The 25,500-nt window shown below is 34.6% G+C and overlaps 1 protein-coding gene and 1 pseudogene across 4 annotated transcripts; both read right to left on the bottom strand.

Moving 5' to 3' along the window:
- Window positions 1-520: 520 nt before the first annotated feature.
- On the bottom strand, window positions 521-9,316 carry LOC107794114 (putative late blight resistance protein homolog R1B-16). 4 transcript variants are annotated; one of them, XM_016616578.2, is made up of 5 exons: window positions 7,729-9,316; window positions 6,749-6,817; window positions 6,555-6,596; window positions 2,385-5,058; window positions 521-934 (listed from the first exon to the last, which is right to left on the bottom strand). In XM_016616578.2, the coding sequence occupies exons 4-5, from the start codon at window positions 5,026-5,028 to the stop codon at window positions 927-929; spliced, it is 2,652 nt and encodes an 883-aa protein (XP_016472064.1). In that variant the 5' UTR covers window positions 5,029-5,058; window positions 6,555-6,596; window positions 6,749-6,817; window positions 7,729-9,316; the 3' UTR covers window positions 521-926. The 4 variants fall into 4 exon arrangements, with proteins under 4 accessions (XP_016472064.1, XP_075076220.1, XP_016472063.1 ...); XM_075220119.1 differs by having other exon boundaries at window positions 6,749-9,316; XM_016616577.2 differs by lacking the exon at window positions 6,749-6,817 and having other exon boundaries at window positions 7,729-9,315.
- A 2,552-nt stretch (window positions 9,317-11,868) lies between these two features.
- LOC107794113 (putative late blight resistance protein homolog R1A-3) lies at window positions 11,869-25,229 on the bottom strand (annotated as a pseudogene).
- Window positions 25,230-25,500: the final 271 nt, after the last annotated feature.

The following is a 25,500-nucleotide window of genomic DNA, read 5'->3' as shown; positions in this document are numbered from 1 at the left end:
ATATAGTCATTCTTTTACCTAACTTGTTCAGTTGATGGTTAACGTGATCCACTTTACACTTAATTATGAACAAAATTAAGTTTGCTCTTAAAATAAATTAAGCTTCCATTTAGCCATAGATTTTATTCTTTTTCAAAAAAAAATTATGAACATTATTTGTTCATAGAATTGATCAGTTTTTGAAAAAAAAAAATTAAAATGAAATTTCATGTTCTCAAAAACTGGTTTAGGACAATTTTTGGGTGAAATTTTGTCTTCCAGTCATAAATCTTGATAAAATGCATTTCCAGACACAACCTCAACTTCCAACAACAACTCAATAGTATGGAGAGGTTAATGTGTACTCATGCCTTATCCCCTAACTTGGTAGAGTAAATATGTTTCCGATAGACCCTCGGCTTAGCAAGGACACAACCTCAACTTCCAAAAATTATTTTTCAAGACAACTTCATTATATTATGCATCAGAATCATCACCATCATCACCATCATCATTAGAGTAGTTGTATGAAGTCACACTATTACAAAAATAAAATATCTTGGGGCCTTTTCTTTATACAGGCAAAAGCTGTTTTTCTATCATAAAGGTAGTTACAATATATTAATAGAAATAAACCACTTACTACAGACGACAATAACAACCCAGTATAATTCCACAAGTGGGGTCTGGAAAGGGTAGTATGTATACAGTCTTATCCCTACCCTGAAAGGGTTGAGAGACTGTTTCCGATTACTATAGAACTAGTGCTAATACTACTGGTGTCAGATATGACACAAAGGTTCCCAAAGCAACCTAGATTATTACAAATACTATCCGAATAAGTTTTTCAAAAGAGATATTGCTGCTTTAGATCCTTCTTTAGCCGAAAAGTGTGCAAACTCCCTCCCCGTAATTATGCCGAAGCACTGGGTTCCCCATCTGCTACATTACCAACCTACAGCCATGGATAATTGGTTTATATTAGTGAATAGTTTTGTAATAATTGCATAATTCCAATGAAGTCTGTTTCAATCTCCAAAGGTTGTAGATTGTGGGCGTAAGCAATCTTCAGTCCATATCTTAAAGCAAAGAGCTCAACATGAGTATGAGTTAACAATTACAACAAAACCAGTATAGTCTCACAAGTGGGGTCTGGGGACGATAGAGTGTACGCATACCTTACCCCTGCCTTTAAAAAAGGCAGAGAGGTTACTTCCGGTAGACCCTCGGCTCAGGGAGGAAAAAGGAAATGGGTAATATCGCTATTGAAAGCACCATCTATGTTAAGTTTGTAGTAGCACGCAGGAGGAGGATGTCATTAATATTAATGGTTATAATATTTTCAGTTATTTTGTTAAGTTCCCTCCCCGTAATTAAGTTCATATTACTTATGTTGCTGTTATTTTGTTATTTTATGTTATTTGATGTTATGTTATGTTATTTTACTATGAGTCTATTGATAGTACTAATATATCGTCTCTTGTTGCTTTCTTGAGCCGAGGGTCTCCTGGAAACAACCTCTCTGCCCCTCGGGGTAGGGGTAAGGTCTGCGTACATATTACCCTCCCCAGACCCCACTTGTGGGATTATACTGGGCCGTTGTTGTTGTTGTTGTTGGTTCTAATATTTTCAGTAACAGTAGTGTTCTGGGAGAGGGTAATATATTCAATGCAACAAGTGATAACCAATGACTTTGAAAGAGGACAATCAGTATTGTACTGTTGTTAATGTTATTAGCATTTCTGTTGAGCCAAAAATGCCATAAGCAGAATGGAAGGAAATTATTCCAGCTAAGCATAACATTTGTTTAAACTTGGTTGTTGGCTTTTGAGGATATCTAACCAGTGGACAGTCTCTCTTTCTCTTTTGCAAACAGTGCAAAGTAGGATAAGTATTCATGCCAACACTATTAAGATAGTCCCTAGAATGAAGCCTATCTTGGCAACATTGCCAGATGAAAAACCCAATCTTGTTGGGAGTTCTAAGTTTCCAAATCTATTGGAATTTTTTGTAGGATTCGATAGTTCAAACATTATAATTCCTTATGCATGGAAGCCTCAAAACAAGGGCATTCAAGACCATTTTATTTTTAATTATCATATTTATTAAATTAATCTCACTAATCGAAATAGTTATTTGGTCATATTAGAAGAAAATACCGATTTTTGACAACTACAAATTGATAATTGTTTTAATTAAATATTCAGCAAAATTTATATTTTATATCACACAATAAAAACGAAAAGTCCACTTTTCTTGTTCATTCCGAAAATACTTATTTTTTACGATTACGAGTTGAAGAAAATCAAGCAAAAGCACTGCAATTGAACTGAGTACAACTGTATAACGTGACGTAACCTTGTGGAAATGAGAAATGAGGGCAACCTTGATAAAAATATACTTACAGGGATTGTATGTATCTGAGATACGAACATCCACAGGTTTGTTTCCGAGGTCTTCTTGTTCTTGTTGAATACGTGCAGCAGAAGCCTCAAGTTGGGCTGTACAGTAACTTAACTCAATTAGCTGTAGTGAGTCCATATCTGCAAACTCAATGGGCATCTCTTCCAACTCAGTGCAATATGTGATCACGAGGCGCTCAAGGACAGGAAAATTGTCATTTGTGGCTTTCCAGTACTTGAGATGATAATTATGCTTAATTAGCAAAAGCTTCAACCGAGTAAAACCCCCTGCAATTGGATGCCACTCTTGGCCACAACAAGCATTTAACATTAGCTTCAGCACCTCAAGGTCAGGCAACTCACCTATGATATCCATGTCCTCCCACCTTAGACAAGTATTGTCCAACTTCAACTTCTTGAGCGTCGCTGGAAAAGCTTTTGCACTTGGAATGGTCAATGGCACTTTATTAATCTTCGTCTGCAGCGGTACTGAAATTTTAAGACTCAATGTTTCAAGTTGATGTAGATTGGCAAGATTGTCAAAAAGTTTAGATCCATGAAATGTTTTAAACTCATATTCATCTGCATAGATTCCTAATTTTTTAACATTCCGAATCCCTGAAATAACCTCCTCGGTGCAACTACTTACACACAAGCCAGAAACAGTGTGTATGTTTGAAAATTCCAAGCACCTCTCCTCATCAACAGATATACTTGGAGGATTTAGCAAATCAAACTGATACACTCCGAGATGCCTTAATTGCCACAGTTCCCAAATTTGTTCAGGAAAGTGTACGTACGTCGGACGATACCCTTCAACAATGAATGTTCGTAGACTCCATAACCTGCAAATTTCTGGAGGTATGTCAAACCTCCCACCACGGGTGGACAGTACTAGGTACCTCAAAAAACTGAGGCACAGTATCGGTGGAGGGAAAATATCAAGAGTTATGGGACTCAAGTCCAAAATTTTGAGAAAATTGCAATGAATAATATCTGGTTCGAGAATAAAAGTTGAATAAGTACTGTACAAAGAGAAAATAGAACGAACTAGATTGCCCGAATTTTCGTCGTCACCATCTGTCTGCTGCGTTATCAATTGAGGGACAAAAAGGATCCTATAATGATCAGAGTAAATATAGTCCGGATTACCAGGTGCCAGCTGTCTCAAGGAAAAAAATATTTCGTTTTGAACTTCTCTCAAGCAAAAACCATATACTAGATCATGAACCTTACATGATCTAATTTTTGTTTCATCCAAACTTTTCTTGCATACAAGAACTAGACATCTATCGATGAGATCTTGTAAACACTTCTCAGCCTCTCCTTGTAAGTCGTTTTCCAACTTCAGGAACCCTTCAGCCATCCATAAACTCACTAGTTTCTTCACTGGAATCTCACTGTCTTCTGGAAAAATTCCAAAATACAGAAGACATGCTTTTAAATCATTGGTCAAGTGATTGTAACTCAACCCAAGCACATGTAAACATTGTTTATCAGGATCATCTGTGACAAATGACATTACATCCCTAGCAACAATTTTCCAATCTTCTAGTGTCCTCTTAGATTTGGACAGAAGCCCAGCAACCACGATAATAGATAGTGGCAGCCCTTGACATTTGTCTACAATATGCTTCCCGATAGTCTCGAACTCATGTGGTAATGATACATCTGCAAAGCCCGTACATTTAAAAAGTTTCCAACTCTCATCTGGATTCATAAAATCCATCTGCAAAGAAAGATTTCCTGTACCAGCATAACAAGCTACTTCAGTGTTACGAGTAGTCAACAATATTCGACTGCCTTTATCTTCACTTGGAAAGCATTGTCTCACATCATCCCATGCTTTACTGTTCCACATGTCATCCATGACAATTAAATATCTCTTACCCTTTAAACTTTTCTGTAGCATGTCTGCTAGCATTGCCTCATCTTTCATGTGAACTCTCTCATCTTTTGTTTCTTTTGTAAAAAGCAGAAGGCTTACATAGATATCTTTTACATTATATTGGCTAGATATAGTAGCCCAAGCACGGACATCAAAATGAGATCGAATAGATGCATCATTGAAAACTTCTTTAGCTAAAGTTGTTTTACCAATACCTCCCATCCCGACAATTGGGATGACTTTGGGTTCACCAGAGAAGCCTCTAGTCAGATTTTCTAACAACCTTTTCCTTTCATCATCACGTCCCACCATATTGTTCTTCAAATTCGGGATATCTTTTGTTGAACTGTCTAGAACCAAAGATTCGTTTGATGCTTTTTTGCCTTTATCTTGAATCTTTTTTGTTTCTTTCCGGACACGATCAATGTCCTCTGCTACTTGCTTTAGGCAATCACCTAGCCTCCCATGTGCCTTTTCTTTCTGCATTTCATCATTTGCCACTAAAGCTTCAGTCAGTGTCATTTGAATTGTGTGTTCAACAGCTTCTGCAACTTCTTTTATCTGTGCTTCCAAATCTGTCATTTCCCCAGAATCATTGCTTTTCTCGAAATTCTTGAGAAATATTCCCAAGGAACTAACATTTCCGTGAAGAGCAAGAAGTTCTGCTATGTTGTCACGGATTAGAGATCGTGCTGGTGAATTGAATGTCAGGAGCAGTTCTATTTTTCTCATAAGAGAAGCAACACTAGCATAAGCCATATCTATCGTATTTCAATTATGACCTCAAAGCTGCAAGTTGAACGAAGTAAATGGTGCTATAAATAACATGATCAGTAAAGTTGCAAAAAGGGAGCCAAAAAAAGAGATAAGAGCACACTGATCTGAGCCAGTAAAATTGGAAGTTTTTTGGTACCTTTTTCATAGATATTGCATTCATTTCTTATTCATATTATCAATGTTACAACACATGATTTTTTTTCCATATAATCATTGCTCTCTAATCCTTGAAATTCCGTTAAAGATTAAGTCAATAATACTAATCTTTAGAAGCACGTAATACATATTTCCAAGTTATTTATATACACATAAAATAATTTTTATTTGTGAAGATCTCTTAAAAACTATTTATCCCCATCTCACTTAATTTAATAGTATTTACATTCACCCTCAAAATTTCAAGTACTTTTCTACTGTGCGGTTGCAGTGCAAATTCAGTTGCAACACCCCAATCCTCAAGCCAGTCTCAGATGAAAATTGAAGCATATCATGTCAAAATGATCATGTGTGAATGTGTTTTTAACGCTTTAAGGAACGAATGAGAGCTTTGGAAACAAGGAAAGCTGGAAAAATAGAGCAATCGACGAGAGAATAAGTATGAATAAGACATGACTCAACTTCAAAAAGGTTTAACTCTTAATCTAGAAAGAATTTGATCATGACTTCTAAAACTTTAATTCAACTTTCCTATGGTTTGGTCATCAATACACAAAGTTATGGCCCACTCACTAAAGTTGCACGGTGTAGAAATGTATTGCACTTGCCTAGGACATAAAATTAAGGGGAGAGGTGGTCTAGAGTGCCTAGTCAATAGCAGTACAGTTTTTTTTGTTACTTTAAGATGAAAAACTTTCTAAAGTAAATCAACAAGCAAATACTAGTATGTATATGTAATGGAAGAAACACCAAAGAAAACTTGCCACATATCGCAGCCTATGTTGTCTTTAAGTGGCATTTCCAATCAATAAAATCTGAAAAGAGAACTATATATACTTGAATTTCGGATCAAATTATATATCCATATAGAATTCGAAGGCATTAAAATTCCACGATGAATTCTTTTGTTCTAGGTACAAAGTCGAAACGTTACTTCTAGAACTCGTGCCTAGTGAGGTAAATGTTTATATTACATCGACTAGGACATCTTTCTGATTCAAGAAGTTCTGCAAAAATTGATGTATAATTTCCAAGTACTCTTTAAAAAACAAAAGGGGACCAAAATCCATTTACAAATAGAAAACACATCGACGAACTAGCATCAGTAACTCTATAAGACACAAATAGTATCGAGTCGCAAATTTATAATTTCATTTTTCTCTTACTTGTAACTCTTAACACCTTGATATAAGTTAGTCTAATCTCCACCTCAGGTGGACTTTCCAAAAGTTTAGATCTATCCTAATATTAGATTTGCTCTTGTGCTAGGACCTAAAACTTAGATCAACCCCCTTGTACAAGGATGATATACAAAAGTTTCAAGTAATAGAAGGACAAGAAGGCTAACTAACCTTCAGATAAGGAAAACAGCAGTGCTGAAAGGTTGCAAGCAACTGCAAAAGCAAACACATACTGTCACAAATACTTGGAGAAAACAATACAAGAAACACCAATATCAATAACAATCAACAAATGGACGAAGCACAAAAAATATAGGATAGTAACCTAGAAAAAGGATATGAGAAGACAAAGAAAAAGGGCATACCTCTAAAGGGCTGCAAGTGTAGGCAATCAAGTTACCAAGTGAATTCCATATAAAGAACAAAAGAGTTGACTGGATTAAAATACGACGACAACTTCAATTAGGGAATATAATATTATACCACATGGGATTTGAAGTTTATGGATTTCTACAGCGACCTCAAGTTAATATACAATAATAAGGGGTTGACAATCAAATATTTATGGATATTTTTTGTGGATTTCTTAATACATATATATGATCCGGGTAAAAACAACATGTGAACGCATAGGTTACACTTTAGGCCCGCCTCTGACTATAAAACGCATTCACATTAGCTGGTTTATGGAGACCGGAGATTAATAAATCAAAGAAAGAAATGAAAGACAAAGGACAATGACATACCTCTGAGTGACTGAAATGGTGTCTTCAATCATGTTACCACCAATTGAATTTAATATAACGAAAGAATGACTTGAATTTATTATATGGGATGACAAGTTCATTAAGGAAATATAATATTATACCACATGGGTGTTAATATATATTATAAACCATATTGGTTACTCTCAAGTAGCTGATAAGCAAATTATATTAGCTAAGACATGTCTTCTCTTGTAACCAAAACATTTTAGAGTGAACAGAAGAAAATTCAATATATAGAAAGAAACACTGGACTTCATAGAAATGGGGTTTCATCTGGGGAAGAGTGTTTATCTATATTATTTGAGGATTGTACAATATAATATATGAAACCATGTTAGTTAGCAACCAACCACTGGCTTAATCAATTAGCTGGTTTATCAGAGAGTCCAATTCCTTTTCTTTTCTTTTTATAAATTCCTTTTTTGATTCCCTACCTTCAATCTCATCCTTACACTATGATAACTACGAAGCCAAGGATCGCAATTTGACGATATTTGGTAGAACAAATAGGTGTAATATTGAGAGAAAACTGAGTAGTAATGGGCCAATAAAAAAGAAGGGGAAAAGTTCAAATTCACCTGAACTATTAGATTTACTTTGAGCTCCACGAGGCACACTTTTATTCATTAAAATTGCACGTAAACTGACACTTTTCCGGCCAGTGTAAAACAGAGATATGAACAGTTCTGGGGTCAAAAGCTACCGCAACCACCGCTTCCAGCCTGCCACCACTACCACCACCGTCAAAAATTTCTCCTCTTTTCTTGTTTCAGATCTTATTGAACAGTTCGCCCATTGCTCAAAAGCTTTAATAACTTGATTGGATTAACTCACGGGGTTAGGAGAAGAGTCCCACTTAAAACCTAGCTTGTGAATCAATTCAAATAGATGAGATGGAGGTGGGGGATTTGTTCGCCGGTGAGAGGAGCCACTAACGGAGACGGCGGTGGAGACGGGGAAGTTATTTTCCGGCGGGACCTCCGACCATGTCAGTAGATCGGCGGTGGAGGTGTGGGGCATTCGTACAGGTATTGCTCTCTCCATTTGAGTATGTCCGGCAACTGAAGAGTATTGAGTTTTTTCTATTTCTTTTTCTTTTATTTTCTGTTTTCTACATGTGACAGGTAATGTTATTAATGAGTCATTTAACTTTTATTTTATTGCATTAAATTTTATAAAGAGAAAACTACTTAATTTACTACTCCCCTTCCAATTTATGTGAACCTGTTTGATTGGGCATGGAATTTAAGAAAAAATAAAGACTTTTGAAATTTATGGTCCTAAACAAGTTTTAAAAAGGCCCAGAATATTTGTTTGATTATAAAAGTTTCTCGTAGAATTGTATGTTTAAGCTAAATTGTTTCCAAATTTAGAAAGAGTTCATTCTTTTTGGAACAGACAAAAAAAAATAGGTTCACATAAACTGAAACGGAGAGGGAGTAAGTATTTTAGAGCCTGTTTGGACATAAGAATTTTTTTTCTTTTTTCCAATTTTTTTTTTATTTTTTTCCGAAATATGTGTTTGTTCATAAAATTTTCAATTTTGACTTGAAGATGCATTTTAAAATTTTTTGAAATTTTGAAAAACTCCAAAAAGTTGATTTTCAAAATTCTTACTCAAATCACTCACAAAACTTCAAAAACAACTCATAATTCTATTTATGTCTAAACACAACTCTAAATTTCAAATATCATTTCACTTTAAAAAAATCACGATTTTTTTAAATTTTACAATTCTTATGGGCCATTCTTATGTCCAAACGCCCACTTAGTCATTAAATAAATTGTTGCAACAAAAAAATCACTTAGCTTTGATTATAGTACGAAAAAAATTTCAAAGTAAATTTAGTATCGTCTATTATAATTAATAATCTGTTTGGTCAAGTTTCTAGGAGGTCAGAACCACTTATTTTTTTAAAAAAAAAAAGTACTTATTTTAGAGAATAAGGTGTTTGATCAAACTTTTGAGGAAAAGGAATAGTAACAAAAATTATTTTTCAGAAGCTAATATAAAAGTATTAGTTTTTTTCCCTAAATCACTTTTGAAACTTTGCTAACACAAATTACTGTTCTAATATTAGCCAAAATAGTTTTTAAATTGATTTTGTCAAACACAAATTACGATTCTTCAAAAGTATGTTTTCAAATACATAAGAAAGGTCGTTTTCCAACACACGGGAATTTTGATTAATTATAATTTATACTTCAAGCATAAATACAATAAGTTTGCATAATCCTTACAGCTTGTTTAGATGATTATTACATATCGTTTCATAATGTATCGTATTTTATTGTATTGTATTGTACTGTATAATTTGATGAATACAATGTTTGGATAAATTGCATCATTTGTCACTGTTCTATGATATCATACATCAACAATATAAAAAATAAACTTGCAATATTATAAAAAAAAATCTGATACAAAGTAAAATTATTATATAAAAAGGTAAAGTAAATAATAAAATAAAATTATTAAATAATAATGAAGGGTGAGATGAGAGAAAAAGACAAGATAACGACGCAAACCACACCAAATCGGTCGTTACATAAAGTGGCACATTTCGTCGTTACGTAACGACGGACTTAACGATACAATACAATAAAATTTAAATAATAATTAAAATAAATTAACTTCGTATTTAAAGTAACAATACGATACAACACAATAGGTAACAACCATCCAAACAAGCTGTTAGGGAGCTCTTTGATGATTATTTTGGGGGTATTCCGCACTTACAAACAAACAAAACTTAATGGCTTAGTTTGCTTTTAATGCTTTAGTAGATACTCTGTCAAAAGTAGCTTCTAAAGTTTTGTTAATTCCATTTACGATTTGCCTCCAATTAGCCATCTTAAGCCTTACGGTATTGCGCCAACATAAATTAAAATTATTTGGGAACATTATTTGGAGTCGTTTTTGTTAGGGAATGTTTTATCTTTATGTAAGATTTTCTAGAGCAAATTCAAATTTAATCGAGCCAAAATAGGAGTATCGGATACCGAATACCGTAAAAGAGCTTATATGACTGTTTGCAACAAATTTATGCAAAGAAAAATAAAACTTGCAATCACAAAATAATAAAGTGATTTTATTGATAAACAATATGGGTTACAACTCTATTTATCCTTTGATTCTTCCTTTGAGTTGATCTCCATGATTCGAGGGCTGGATCAGCGTATTCTCGAACATAGGATGATACAGACCTCTCTGGATCATTTAATCTCCATGAAAGTCGGATATTCTTCTTGAAGTATTTGATTATCAAAAAGAACATCTATTGATCACGATATTATTTTATGCCTTGATCACTTTGTGAATATCCCGAGAATTTATGGGATTTTTGAGGCCCTCTTCAAGGAAATATGTATCCTTTTATATAGGTGTACGTTAGAGTTTATGGTAGAGTAACCTCCAAGAAACCATGATAGACTCTTAGGATTTCAAGAGTCCTATAGTATCTTGAATTTAGGATTGAGCTTGATCCTTTAAAATTTCGATGTCTACAATTACTATTAAGCTTGTTGCACTATATCCGTCTTGAAACACACGTTCAAAAATAGAGGAATTTAGTAGGCTTTTGGACATAAAAATTGTAAAAAAATAAAAAAGTAACTTTTGATTGAAAAAGAGTATTTGAAATTTGAAATCTTGAATGTATATTTCACTTGAAAAAATATTATAGTTTATGAAGAAAAATAAATTTTTACATGAAAAAGTAGTAAAAGCCAATTTACAAATTTCCAAACTCATCTTCAAAAAATCTTTCCAATGTGTAACAAAATATTGTTGAATTATTTTTTCCTGAAAAAAATAAAAGGAAAAAATTTCCTATGGACAAACGGGTCATACCTCGTAGAAGCGAATAATATGAAGGGTGTGACTAGAATTAGGCGACGAAGATACGTAAGAGACGCGGTCAAACTTTTTAGTGAGTTGCATCCAATTATTTTCTTGAAGGGGAGACATTGGCGTAACTGGTAAAATTACTGTCATACTGCCATAATCAGGAGGTCACGAGTTCGAGCCGTGGAAACAGCCTCTTGCAGAAATGCAGGGTAAGGTTGCATAAGATAGACCATTGTGGTCTGACCCTTCCCCTGACCCTTCCCCGAACCCTGCGCATAGCGGGAGCTTAGTGCACCGGTCTGTCCTTTATCCAATTATTTTCCTATTAAGATCAACTTTATTGCCCCAACATCAATCCAAATTTATAATTGACCCGTTAAAGTCCCGGGCTTTATTTTTGTCCTGTACAAATTAAACTTAGGACTTGGATGGAATCCAACATATTTAAAAACTCGATATGAATCTCTATCTCTATGCATTTTCCAAAAGTTAGAACCTATCCGAATTAAGAGTAAATTTTATAGGTAGTGATTTAGCTTTGTGTTTATTACCCAAAGAACTCGTCTTTTCTACGGTGAAAAATTCTCGAGAAAAGTAAAAGCACATTTTTGCATCAACGAATCACATAGTCAAAAGACAAGAGAGGTTGCTCTGATGGTAAGCAATTCTCACTTCCAACCAAGAGGTTGCGAGTTCAAGTATCCCCAAGAGCAAGGTGGGAAGTTCTTGGAGGGAAGGATGCCGAGGGTCTATTGGAAACAGCCTCTCTACCATAGGGTAGTGGTAAGGTCTGCATACACACTACCCTCCCCAGACCCCACTAAATGGGATTATACTGGATTGTTGTTGTTGTTGAATCACATAGTCAAAGATGAATACTCCAATGAAACATTACTGCGAAAACTAAACCAACGGATCACCAATATAATTGCATATTTATTGTTTATAAACATCTGTTACTGAAATGACTTTACCAGCTAGATTGAGTATGATCGTGTCAACCATGGATTTCCTCCTCCTCCTCCTTCTTCCCCTTCACCTTCTTATTCATAATCATCATCTGCAGAAAGGTTGGGAGAAACTGAATGAAGTCACATAAGTAAAATATAGTGGGGTCTTTTATTTATAAGACCCAAAACTACAATTGTCAGATTATAAATCCGTAAAAATAGTACGGGCTAGCCAGTTTTCGGACCGATCATTCAAAAATAGCCAGCATTTGCAAAGTCATTGAAAAATAGCCAATATTTTGCCGCAACACGGAAAGTTCCAGCATAATATACTGGAAATAGGTGCACCTGTGTATGAACTTCCAGCATATTATGCTGGAACTCCAACACGCGAAAAGTTCCAGCATAATATACTAGAGATTGGAGCGCATGTGTATGAACTTCCAGCATATTATATTGGACCGGTATATTATACTGGAACTACAGTATATTATGCTGGAGTATTTTCCGAATTTTAAACAGTATTTTTGTTTAGATTTATCTTTACATGAAAAGTGACAAAATTTCGATTACTTTTGAAACTGTAGCTATTTTTGAATGACCACTTGTAAATCTGGCTATTTTTGAATTTCTCCGTATAAATCCTTATGCACTAAAGGCCCCAAATCTTCAAAGGCAAATAGTCATCTACAACTACAATACATATTAACCATATCTAATACCATTTTGATCTGTATTGCTTTCTAACTTAGTTAGCATTTTCTTATAAAATTAATTAATTTGTTCATTATAAAAGATACATACATTAAGTTTCAATGCCGGTCTTTACCTACTGGTTTTTGTGTACTTTCCATCTATTTCGTGTTTGTTTTTATATTGCTATTATTTTATTATGATTCTTTTGATAATACTAATATATTGTCTCTTGTCGCCTTCTTGAGCCGAGGGTCTCCTGGAAACAGCCTCTCTATCCCTCAGGATAGAGGTAAGGTCTGCGTACATACTACCCTCCCCAGACCCCACTAGTGGGATTACACTGGGTCGTCGTTGTTGTTGTTGTATACATTAAGTTTCAGAAGCAAATATTGGAAGTTCATTCTGGAATATGATATATTATACTCACCCGGATCATCCTAGAAAAAACATCAACAGGTTCATATCCAAGGTTTTCTTGCTATTCCTGAATTTTCTCAGCAAAAATCACGAGAGAAGAATCTTAAACTCTATAGGAATCTTAAAGTCCTTGGCTAATATTCAACTGAATTAGATTCAGTTATGCTTTTCATTAGTTGTAGGAAAGAAACGTAACGGGTCAATTATAAATTTGAGACCATCCTCAAGGGGGGTGATAGGTGAGATCCATCAATTTCAGTTTAATTATGTACTTCCAAAAGATTTTTAACAGTGAATCAGAAAATTTATGCATATGTAAATGTAACATTACAATTTTTTACATAAACTTCGTTAAATTACGATGACTCTATGCAGAAGTTCTCATAAGAAATCGTAGAAAGGAAACAATTAAAGGTCTATCGGAAACAGTCTCTCTACCCTCACAAGGTAGGCGTAAGGTCTGCGTACACACTACCCTCCCCAGACCCTACTTGTGGGATTCAACTAAGTTTTTATTGTTGTTGAAACAACTAAAGTTTTTGGAAGCACAACTGAAGCCTCTAGAGGGAACTCAAGATATAGAAGACATAAAATTAAGTGTGAACACTTTGACATAATACACAAAAGTACAAGTATCACTTAAGACGCACTATATATGTGATACAATGTGTGAAAGTTTGACTACAACACAAGCCTTTGTGTAAGAATCACATACTATATATAGATCCTAATGCAAGGGAGGCCCTTAAGCTTCAAAAGGCAAACACACATCACCTCCAACTGCTCAAAATAAGGACATTCAAGACAATTTGAATTATTTTACTACTCAAATTATCATCAACAACAACAACAACCTAGTATAATCCCACAAGTGAGGTCTGAGGAGGGTTGTGTGTACGACTGTATGCAGACCTTACCCCTACCCTGAGGTAGAGAGGCTATTTCCGATAGACCCTCGGCACAAGAAGATGAAAAGCGACAATAGAATAATAACAACATAACCAGGAAGATAGTGCCAACGAGCTAAGAATCAGAAAATAATAAAACAATAAACTTTTTGAAATAGAAATAGAAAGTTAGTAGCAACATAATATTATCCTCCCATGAATGCACAGTGTATCCTTAAGGAAATTATTCCCCTCAAGTACCCGAGATGCTGGAATATTATCCTCCCATGATAGAACGATTTTCACTCACGAATGTATTGGTACAAAAAACTCTATGAACTGCGAACCACTTAATGGCTGTAAATCACACTGAAATAGATTTGTGCAGAAGAAGAAGAAGTGTTGAAATTCAGAAAATTCGTAAGGAAAAATCTGAGGAATCAAACGAATTTACAGCCAATGGAAGTACTGTTTTTGAAAGCTTACAACTCTTCAGAACAGTCACTTAAAAACAGGAGGGAAATTAAAATAAAATTTCGGGAAGAAAAAATGAATCGGGTAGCGCACGGATCCGGTTCGGGTTGAATATTTGGCAAATTTAATTAATATTTTATTATTAAAGAAATTTTTGTCCAAAAAGATTAATCAATCAATCTTTGACCAAATCCGAAGTCGAAGCCGAGCGACAACGACGATGGCGCGAGGCTTGCCTTCTTCTTAACTCTTTAAGAGCTAGAAGAATAACAATTATATATATACCCATCAAAAGCCTTCTCTTCCTCCAATATGGGACAATATCCCGTTGTCAGGAGGGAAACTCAAATATTTTATTTTTCCCTCCATTTCCTATTCACCCTCTTTTAAGCTAAACCAACCTTAAAAAACCCAACAGATAGTACCAAAACGAGCTAAGAATCAGAAAATATACCTGGACAAGCAATATCAATAATACTCTCATATTATTGCCAAATAATACTTAGCCTAGTTAATTAAATAAAAACTCAAATTATCAGTTTTATTTAATTAACTGGGCTAATTATTATTTGGCCAAAATAAAAGAAAATACTTATATTTTTTTAAGGGAAAATGCATAAGTACCCCCCTGACCTATACCCGAAATCCCAGCTACACACTTTTTCTTTGCGGGAGTTCTATGACCCCCCTAAACTTATTTTAAATGGAATTATTTGCACCCTTAATACTGACGTGGCAGAGTGTATGTATTTCACTCTCCCAAAGGAGAGTGAGAAGAAGGAAAAAACGATTTTTCAGATTATTTTTTATTCTTTTTTACCATTTTTTCTTACTTTTTTTTTTCCTTTTCCTTTTCCTTTTTCTGTCTTTTTTCTTTTACTTTTTTTTTCGTTTCTTCTCTAATTCCGGCGGATATTCATTCACCGGCGATTTTGTCTAACCGTTTTTCTTCCATTTTTTCTTTTCACACAAAAATTAAACTCTCAAAAAGATCTATTCATAAGCAAAGCAAAATACACTCAGATTTGAGGGAAAAAATCATCATCGGAAAACCTTCCCACACCGGAAAAAAAAATGATGTATTGAAATTTTAGCTGGAAAAAATTTTCTCAGCTTACATTCGTTTTTATTTCTTTTGCTCTTCCTCCCACACATAAATTACACTTTCAAAAAAAAAAAATATATATATATATATATATAATACAAAACACACTTAGATCGGGATAAAAATCTGTCGCCGGGAAAAAAATATTCGCCGGAAAAAATGGTGTTTGTGAAATTCCGACGACCACCATTTTATGCCGCCGGTGACCAAAACAAAAAGAAAGAGAATGAAATAACAAAATAAAAATGAGAATAATAAGAAATAGGAAAAAAGGATAAGAAAAAGAAGAAAGAATAAAAAAAGTACTAAAAATACATGTGGGGCGCGTGTAGCTCACCACTTGCCAAGAGTTTGGTTGTCAGCGTAAAGGGTGCAAATAATTACATTTAAAATAAGTTTAGGGGGGTAATAGGATTCCCGAAAAGAAAAAGTGTGTAGTTGGGAATTCGGGTATAGGTCAGGGGGTACTTATGCATTTTTCCTTTTTTTAACTATGACTCGATAACTTTTTTATTAACTAATCTGCAATAGTTTTATAATTTCACAATCAAAAAGATCGAAGCATTCTCCTATCCAAATGTTATGTGTATTAATCAAGAATAAAAAAGTATTTAAGAGAGAGAGACAGAAGAAGAAGCAAGGTAAGACTAGGAACTGCAATTGAACGACTATAACCTTATGGAGATGAGAAATAAGTGTAACCTTTATAAATATATGCTAAGCAATTATGGGAAGCTCATGCTGGAATATAATGTTATACTCACCTAGATCAATATAGAAACGAACATCCACAGGTTTGTTTCCGAGGTCTTCTTGTTCTTGTTGAATCCGTGCAGCAGAAGCCTTGAGCTCGGGCTTGCAGTCTTTTAACACAACTAGTTGTAGTGAGTAAATCTCTGCAAACTCAATTGGTATCTCTTCCAAATATCTGCAATATTGAATCAGGAGGCGCTCCAGGACGGGAAAGCTGTCATTTGTGGCTTCCCAGTACTTGATATTATGATGGTGAATTTGCAAAAGCTTCAACCTAGTAAATCCCCCAGGACTTGGACACCATATTTCCCCTTTACAAGCATCTTCGTGCAGTTTCAGTCCCTCAAGCTTTGGCAGTTCACCTATGATGTTCAAGTCCTCCCACCGTAGATTAGTCCTCCGCAATGTTAGCTTCTTGAGCGTTGCTGGAAAAACTTCTGCAGTTGGAATGGTCAGTGAAAAATCTTCATTCCAAGGTCCATTAATTTCAAAACTCAGTGTTTCAAGTTGATGTAGACGGACAAGATTGTCGAAGAGTCTAGATTCTTGGCAAATTTGATATTCATCTTTCACTCCAAAGATTCTTAATTTCTTTAACATTCCGAATCCCTGAAATAACCTCCTCTGTCCAACTAGATGGACTCAAGCCGGAAATAGTTTGTATGTTTGAAAAACCCAAGTACCTCCCTTCATCAACAGATACACTTGGCGGATTTGGCAAATCAAGTGATTCCAGTTCGAGATGCCTTAATTCCGTTAGTTTCCAAATTTGCTCTGGCAAAGATGTGAAGAATGAAGCAATGAATGTTTGCAGATTCCATAACCTACAAAATTCTGGAGGTATGTCAAAATACCCGGACAATGCTAGGTAGCTCAACCAAATGAGGCATAGTATCTGTGCAGGGAAGATTGGAAGCTCTATGGGACTCAAGTCCAAGACTCTGAGTAAACTGAAATGAAAAAGCTTTGATTCGAGAGTAAAATATAGAGAAAATGAACTGTGAAAAAAGAAAATAGAACGAATTTGTTTCAAGAGATTAATGTTGCCAGTATCATCTGTCTGCCTCCTTATCAAATGATGATGTCCTGGTGTAAGAAGGACCTTGTAATAACCATAGACACTTTCATCATCTTCAATCCGTCGCTTAAACGGCCCCATTATATGCTTCATCGGCCGGAATCTTTCATTAGACAACACGTCATCATCTTCACCTCCATCCAAACCATTACCTTCATCCAAATAATCACCTTCATTCAAATCATCTTCCGATTCAGCATAATCATATTCATCTTTATCCAAATAATCATAATCATCCCAATTGTCATCTACATCCAAATTATAATCTCCATTGCGATCAACATATACAATGTCATTCATGACAAAAACATTTTGGCTTTCAGCTAATTCTCTCAAACAAAGCTCATATATTAGATCATGAACCTTACATGATTTAATTTTTGATTCATCTAAACTTTTATCGCTGACTAGAACTAGACATCTGTCAATAAGATCGTGCAAACACTTCTCAGCCTCTCCTTCTAAGTCTTTTTCCAACTTCAGAAAGCCCTCAGCGGTCCATAAGCTCATCAATCTCTTCACTGAAATCTCACTGTCTTCCGGGAAAATTCCAAAATAAAGAAGGCATGCTTTTAGGTCACTAGTCAAGTGATTGTAACTCAACCCAAGCACATGTAAACATAGTTCATCTGGATCATTTTTGACAAATGACTTGACATCTTTTGCAACATTCTCCCAATCTTCTATTGTCCTTTCAGGTTTGGACAGAATCCCAGCAACCACGACAATAGTTAGTGGTAACCCTTGACATTTGTCCACAATTTGCTTCCCAATAGCCTCAAATTCAGATGTTAATGCTTCGTTCGCAGACGCTGCACTTTTAAAAAGGTTCCAACTCTCATCTGGATGCATGAAATCCATCTGCAAAGAGAGATTCTCTGTACCAGCATAACAAGCTACTTCAGTGTCACGGGTAGTTAACAGTATTCGACTCCCATTGTTTTCACTTGGAAAGCATAGTCTCACGTCATCCCATGCTTTACTCATCCAAATGTCATCCAATACAATTAAATATCTCTTACCCTTTAAACTCTTTCGCAGCATGTCTGCTAGCTCTGGCTCATCTTCCTTGTAATCTTTGTCATTCATTCCTTTTCTTGAACTCAGAAGGCTTAGCAAGATTTCCTTAACGTTGTGTTGGCTAGATACAGTAGCCCAGGAACGAACATCAAAATGAGACCGAATGGTGACATCATCGAAGACTTCTTTTGCTAAAATTGTTTTACCAATACCCCCCATCCCGACGATCGGGATGACCTTGGGTTCACCAGAGAAGCCTCTAGTCAGATCTTCTAGCAACCGTTTCCTTTCATCATCACGTCCCACCATATTGCTCTTCACATTCACTAAACTTGAATCTTGAACCAGTGATGATTTGTTTGATGCTTGTTTGCCTTTGTCTTTAATCTTTGTTGACTCTTTTTGTACACGATCAATCTCCTGTGCTACTTGCTGCAGGCTATCACAAAGCCTCTCATGTGCCTTTTCTTTCTGCATTTCATCATTTGCCTCTAAAGATTCAGTTAGTCTTAGTTGAATTGTAAGTTCAACAAATTCTGCAACTTCTTTTATATGTGCTTCAAAATCTGTCATTTTCCCAGAAACATTGCTTTTCTAAAATTTCTTGGTACATACTTCCAGAGAACTAACTTTTTCATAAAGAGCGAGAAATTCTTCTCTGTGGTCACAAATTAGAGATTGCATTGGCGAATTGGATGTCAAGAGAAGTTCTATTGTTCTTGTAAGAGAAACAACACTAGCATAAGCCATATCTACTGTTTTCCAATTATGACCTGAAAGCTGCAAGTTGCAAGTTGCAAGAGGTCAATGGCATTAAAGATAACATAATTTGCAAAATTGCAAACAGGGGGGCACGAACTAAATAAGATCAGGTAATTTACTAGGCTTAGCCATCACAAGTTTAATCAAATGAAGAGTAAATGGAAACTAACCTTTCAATGGCAGATTGGCAAGTTGGAAGTAGCAATACCACTGCAAATTAAAAAGACAAAAGATAATTAAGGAACAGACATATTACTTATGAGTATCAACAAACAAACAGGTAAAGCACAAAAGATAGAGTACATAACCAAGATAAAATCAAAGAGAAAAATGGCATATATACCCCTGAGTGGCTGAAATGGTATGATCTGTAATCTATAGTTACCAAGTAAGTTTATTAAAAATGGGATGAGAACTTCGATTAAGGTTTGCATATGGGGAAGTGGCGTTATTTGTTTTATCCGAGGAATGCATCATATCACATGTTCGGCAATTAATTATGGTACCAAATTTACTGCTAGACGACCATGCATCTGACATCACACTAGGACCTAGGTATCTAACCACAAATTCTGCATTAACATTAGCTGTAAGTTTTGATGGGGAGTATTAATTAGTTAATGGAATGTAACACAACAGATCTAACAACAACAACAACAACATATCCAGTATTATCCCACACCGTGGGGTCTGGGGAGGGTAGTGTGTACGCAGATCTTACCCCTACCTTGTGAGGATAGAGAGGCTGTTTCCAATAGGCCCTCGGCTCAGGAAAGTATAAGCACCACATTATCTATATAAAAGAAGGTATGAAAAGGATGACTTGGCACCTCTCTTAAACCAAGAATTACATTTATCTTTTGTCTCAAATTTTTCAATTTTTCCCTACTTTTTCTGCATATTCCCATTTATTATGTGATATTTAAAACAACCCAAAAGTCACGTCCAAGTCTCTTAATTACACCTCTATCGGAAAGTCACATCCCACAATCTCCTCTAGCTTTCCGTTGCTGCATGTCGTTTGCAATGGGTAATTTATTTAATTGAATTTATCAAATCATTATTGCTGACTGCCGTTTGCTTTCTAATAAACCCAAATAGCAGCAATTTATTTTTAGTAATCACCACAATAATATTGCGATAATCACTGTATTAATATTGCAAAACTCCTCAACTACTCAAAATATTGAATAATTAAGGGCATAAACTGACTCAACAACCAACATGGATGTGAAACAGAACACTTGATCTAAAAATTTCTAAAAACAAATACAGGTTCACATGCTTGAGAAGGCAATCAAATTGTAATCATCGAGAAGCAATTGCACTTCGCCTGCTAGCAAAACCGCATGTTAAAGTTGGTTATTCGGAGGAAGCAACATTTTACTACAAGGATTCAAGGAGGAGTAAAGGTGTAGAACGAAGATCCAAATATACATAGTCTAAATGTTTGTGGGCAAACGTTATAAAGTTCCAAAGGCAATTAAAGATTGAAGAAACAATTATTTGGAGGAAGCAACATTTTACTACAAGGATTCAAGGAGGAGTGAAGGCGTAGAACAGAGATCCAAATATACATAATCTAAATGTTTGTGGGCAAACATTATAAAGTTCCAAAGGCAATTAAAGATTGAAGAAAGGAAATAAAGTTCCAACGTTGGTAAAATGAAGAAGGCCCTGGCGATATATATCAAGGAGAATGGAATATTGTGGTCCAGAAGAAGTGCTAGAGGAATGCAGATCAAGAAATACACAAGCTATGGTCGTTCCACAAATAGGTATTTGCTGAGTTTTGGAAAAATATCATTTCTTTCTTCTCTTTTTTCTTATTTGGTTGTTGAGAAAATTGTCTAATTAAGAAACTTGAAATAAAATGCAATTTTTTTCTTGGTATATGAATAATTCTTATCCTTTATAATATACGATTATTATGATTTAAAAATAATGATCTGCTTTTGGATTTTACATTGTTCTTTTGTTTGGCGAAGAAATTTGTCGAGAAGAGTGGATATAAATATCGAATTGTTGATAACTTTGAAACTGGCTATTCGAATTGAAGAAGTTTCTTCACTTTGACACTGTAAATAATATCTTATATCAAAGAACGCAAGTCTATTTTGGATGATGGTTATTGTGAAAAAATTTCAGTTTCCAAAAAGTGAATAAAAGGGAGAAAGTTAAATTCAGAAATCATCCCCAAAGTTCTAGCAAGTTCAATGTCTCCAAGAACGGATAGGATGAAGTGACAAAAGCAGGCAATTTTCTGCGTGCATACTAAAGTATGAGAAATATTGATTTTAATATCCAATTGTTACACGCAATATATATTCATGTGTTATTTTTTATGAATGTCTAATTTTTTAAATATTTTTATAGGAAGAAGAATGGCTTTGAAAAAGCTAAGTTGAGACGTAGACCGTGACAGGTCATATATGATTTTTGAACTATTAGATACTGCGGGATGAATTTGCCACCTGAAGTCTTGAATTGCTCATTGACGTAATCCAAAGAATAGAGGTCTGTGAGATCTCATGGCATGGTTTTTTGTTTTTCATTTCTTTTTTGTCTTATTTCGTTTTTAGGTTGTTTTTTTATCCAAAATTTACTTTAGATAAATAAAAAATTATCAACCATATGAAAACAGAAGTTTCAACATTTTCTATTAAGAAACAAGATATTCTACGAAAAGAGCTTAGAGGAAGAAGAAAAAAAGTGGGCAATATGTCAGCTTTAAACCACCAAATTTTATATGGGCAGGTTACACTATCTTTTCTCTTTTTTATTGTTCTTAATTTTCAAGTTAAAATGCACAATTTAAAAGGATTGTCTTATATTTAAAATGAAATATTCCTCGGTAAAAGAGTCATGAAAAGTACAAAGTGACTTTTCACAAAGTACAAAAGAATATTTGGACTCCTTTTATTTTCTTTTAAAACTTATGAAACTGACTTTTAGTCCTATTTTAAATCTATTATCATGACCGCGAAGCGCGGATAAATATACTAGTATACTATAAAAGAGGGGCAAAAAAGTTCTGACATGGCACCTCTCAAAATCCTGGATTCATATTTATCTTTTTTCAGATTTTTTTGCTTTTTTATTCATTTTTTTTCATTTATCTGCTACTCCCTCCGTCTCAAATTATCGGTCATATTTCTCTTTTACACGACCCTTAAGAAATATTAATTAGAAGGGATTTTTGACTATTTTACCCTTATTTATGTCTTAATATATAATCTATCTTGATTGAATATTTATTCTATAATAACTATTAAGGGTAAAATGAGAAAAAAAAATGATTAATTTTGTCTTGAATGCCTAAAATGACAAATAAATTGAAACAACTATTTTTAGAAACCAGAAGAGATAATTTGAGAAAGAGGGAGTACATAAATAATAAACTGAAAAGTCATCACAATTACTAGTTACTATGTTACTATTTGTTAATAAACTGAAATGGGTTCATAGTTAATATTTGTTATAACTTTACTAGATTTTTATACATAAACTTGTGCTCTGTGTTGAAAGTACTGGGTTCAGATGAACCCGGTATTCCTATGATGCATCCGCCCCTGCCTGTTCAAATCCGGTTTGGCTGACTTTGTATATTAAAGACTCACTTCTAGTTTGAAAATTTGAGTTGGATCTTCGAACTCGAAGAACACCGAAGCTCCATTGTTAAAATCCTTATTGCTGTATTGGAAGAGTGGATCGAAATTCATGGTTAAAGTAGCCATTGGATCTACTAGTTTTGTTGGGTTTCCTGATATTTTGAGGTACATTTCATTGTTGAAAACGTAAGGTGAACACCGAAAAAATTAGAAAACCTCCATTGTTGGATTTCAAGTTTCTCAAATCTGAAGTGAGTAAATTTTACAAATTTTTGTGCAATAGTAATACGATGAAATCTTCTCTAGTTTTTACTATTGTTTGTGATGAAAAACTTTCTAAAGTACATCGATAACAAATATCGTATTAAAATTCAGCATAATATTAAAAAAATTATGCCACATAATGCACCCTAAGCTCTCTTTAGTGACATTTTCCATCAGTAACATTCGGAAATGGAACTATACGTGAAACTTCGGGCCAAATTAAATCTCCAAATAGAAATTAAGCAATAGATTTCTAGGTTGAAATATTAGTAAGACACCAGCTCATGCTACATTCCAATAATGATCTGTTTTTCTTTCAGAAGTGAATTGCAAATGTTGATGTATTATTACTAATTTTGGATACTTTTGTCAATAGATTAAAAGAAACAAATACATTGCAAATAAAAACCATAACAATATTATAATATACGAGCAACAGAAACTCTGTAACAATCGCAAATCTATTATTTTCCCGCTTTTATTTCTCGTTAACATTTTGATATAACCTTTAGGGCCTCTATGTTTATGCATTTCCAAAAGGGGCTTTTCTCAACAAAAAAAAATGACTTCATTCACCAATTTTCAATAATTCAATGACCATTTAAGCGAAGGGGAGCGTTGGTGTAACTGGTAAAGTTGCTACCACTTGACCAGGAGGTCGCAGGTTCTAGCCGTGGAAACAGTCTCTAGCAAGGATGCAAGGTAAGGCTGCGTACAATAGACCCTTGTGGTCCGGCCCTTCCCCGGACCCTGCGCATAGCATTAGCTTAATGCACAAGCTGCCCTTTTAATGACCATTTAAGCAATGAACTTGCACTATATATATGATATATAGTGCAAGGAGATAAAACATTAAACAAGGGTAATTAAGGGCAACTAACCTTTCAATGGCAGATCAACAATACAGGAGAGTTGGGAAGCAGCAAAATCACTGCAACAAATATACACATGTATATTATGAATATCAACAAACAAATGGGTAAATTACACAAACGATACAATGCGTAACCAAAGGAACAAGACTGAGAAAACAAAGGAAAATAGCATACCTCTAAAGGGCTGCAAAGGTTTAGGCAACCAAGTTTCCCACTGAATTCTGTATAAAGAACAAAAGAGTTGACTTTATGTGAATTCTCTGATATTTCAATTAGGGAATATGATATTATACCAAATGGACATAATATATTATAACCGTGTGTTGGTTATACGTAGAGGCAGATCCAGAAATTGAATTTTATGGATTCCTACAGCGGCATCAAATTAATATATAATAATAGCTCAGTTCACAGTCAAATATTTATAGACATCTAGTACATTACTCAAAACATATATAAGGTCCGGGTAAAACCTATTGAGTTCACGTGTAACCGTTAGGTTATATTATAGTTCTGCCTCTGATTATATAGCACCCTCACATTAGCTGGTCTATATATGAGGATTGGAGAATAATAAATCAAAGAAAGATGTGAGATAACAAAGAAGATGGCATGCCTCTGAGTTGCTAAAATCGTGTCTACGATCATGTTACCCATCAAGTAAATTTTATATGAGGAAAGAAAGACTTGACTTTGTTAAATGGGATGACAACTTCAATTAAGAAATATAATATTTATCGGCCACATGGGTGTTACTAGTATTTTATAAACCAGGTTGGTTGTATATCAACTTTACATTAATTAATTTTGATGGAGAAAGTCCGTATCCTCATTAGATTAATAATTTTTGATGGCTAATTAAAGATTATGCAAGCAAATGTGGTGTCCAATTGTCATAATTGAAAACTTTTGATTTTTATTTTTCAAGAGTTCTTTACTAATGTTTTCTATTATTTTTCAAAAAAATAACTATAGCCCCTATAGCAGAACACTAGAACAGCAATTCTCTTCCCAATCTCTTTTTTTTTCCTTTTATCCTCACCCAATCACCCTTACACTACGACAACTCTGGAGCCAAGGATGGCAATTTGATAATATTTGGTACAACAAATATGTGTAATATTGAGAGAGAATTGATTAGTAATAGAAAAAATAAAAAGAAGGAAAGTGTTCAAATTCACCTGAACAATCGAATTACCTTGAGCACCATCAAGCACATTTTGTTCATCAAAATTGCACTTAAAAAGCCATTTTCCCCTCTTCTCCATGTTTCTCTACATTTCGCCGGGAAGATGTGGGAGTTATTCGCCGGAGCGAGATCCATCGCCAGAGGCGGCGGTCGATGTGGCGAAATTGTTCGCCGGAGCGGGACATCCGACCACGTCGGTAGATCGGCGATGGAGGTGTGGGGCATTCGCATTGCTCTCTCCATTGTTAAGAGTTTGTGTTTGTCCGGCAGCTGAAGAGTGTTGAGTTTTTCTATTTCATTTTTATTTTTTGTTTTCCACATGTCAGCAAAATATAATTTCAGGAATGATTATTTTATTTTTACTTTATTGCGTTAAGATTGCTTAAAAAAATTATTCAAAAAACAAAAAGGTCATTTGC

Source organism: Nicotiana tabacum, chromosome 8, assembly GCF_000715075.1.
Source record: "Nicotiana tabacum cultivar K326 chromosome 8, ASM71507v2, whole genome shotgun sequence".
NCBI lineage: Eukaryota > Viridiplantae > Streptophyta > Magnoliopsida > Solanales > Solanaceae > Nicotiana > Nicotiana tabacum.
This window is presented reverse-complemented; position numbering and strand designations above follow the sequence as displayed.

Excerpts from the sequence above, each read along its gene's own strand:
- LOC107794114 (XM_075220119.1), bottom strand. The coding sequence starts at position 5,028 with ATGGCTTATGCTAGTGTTGCTTCTCTTATGAGAAAAATAGAACTGCTC.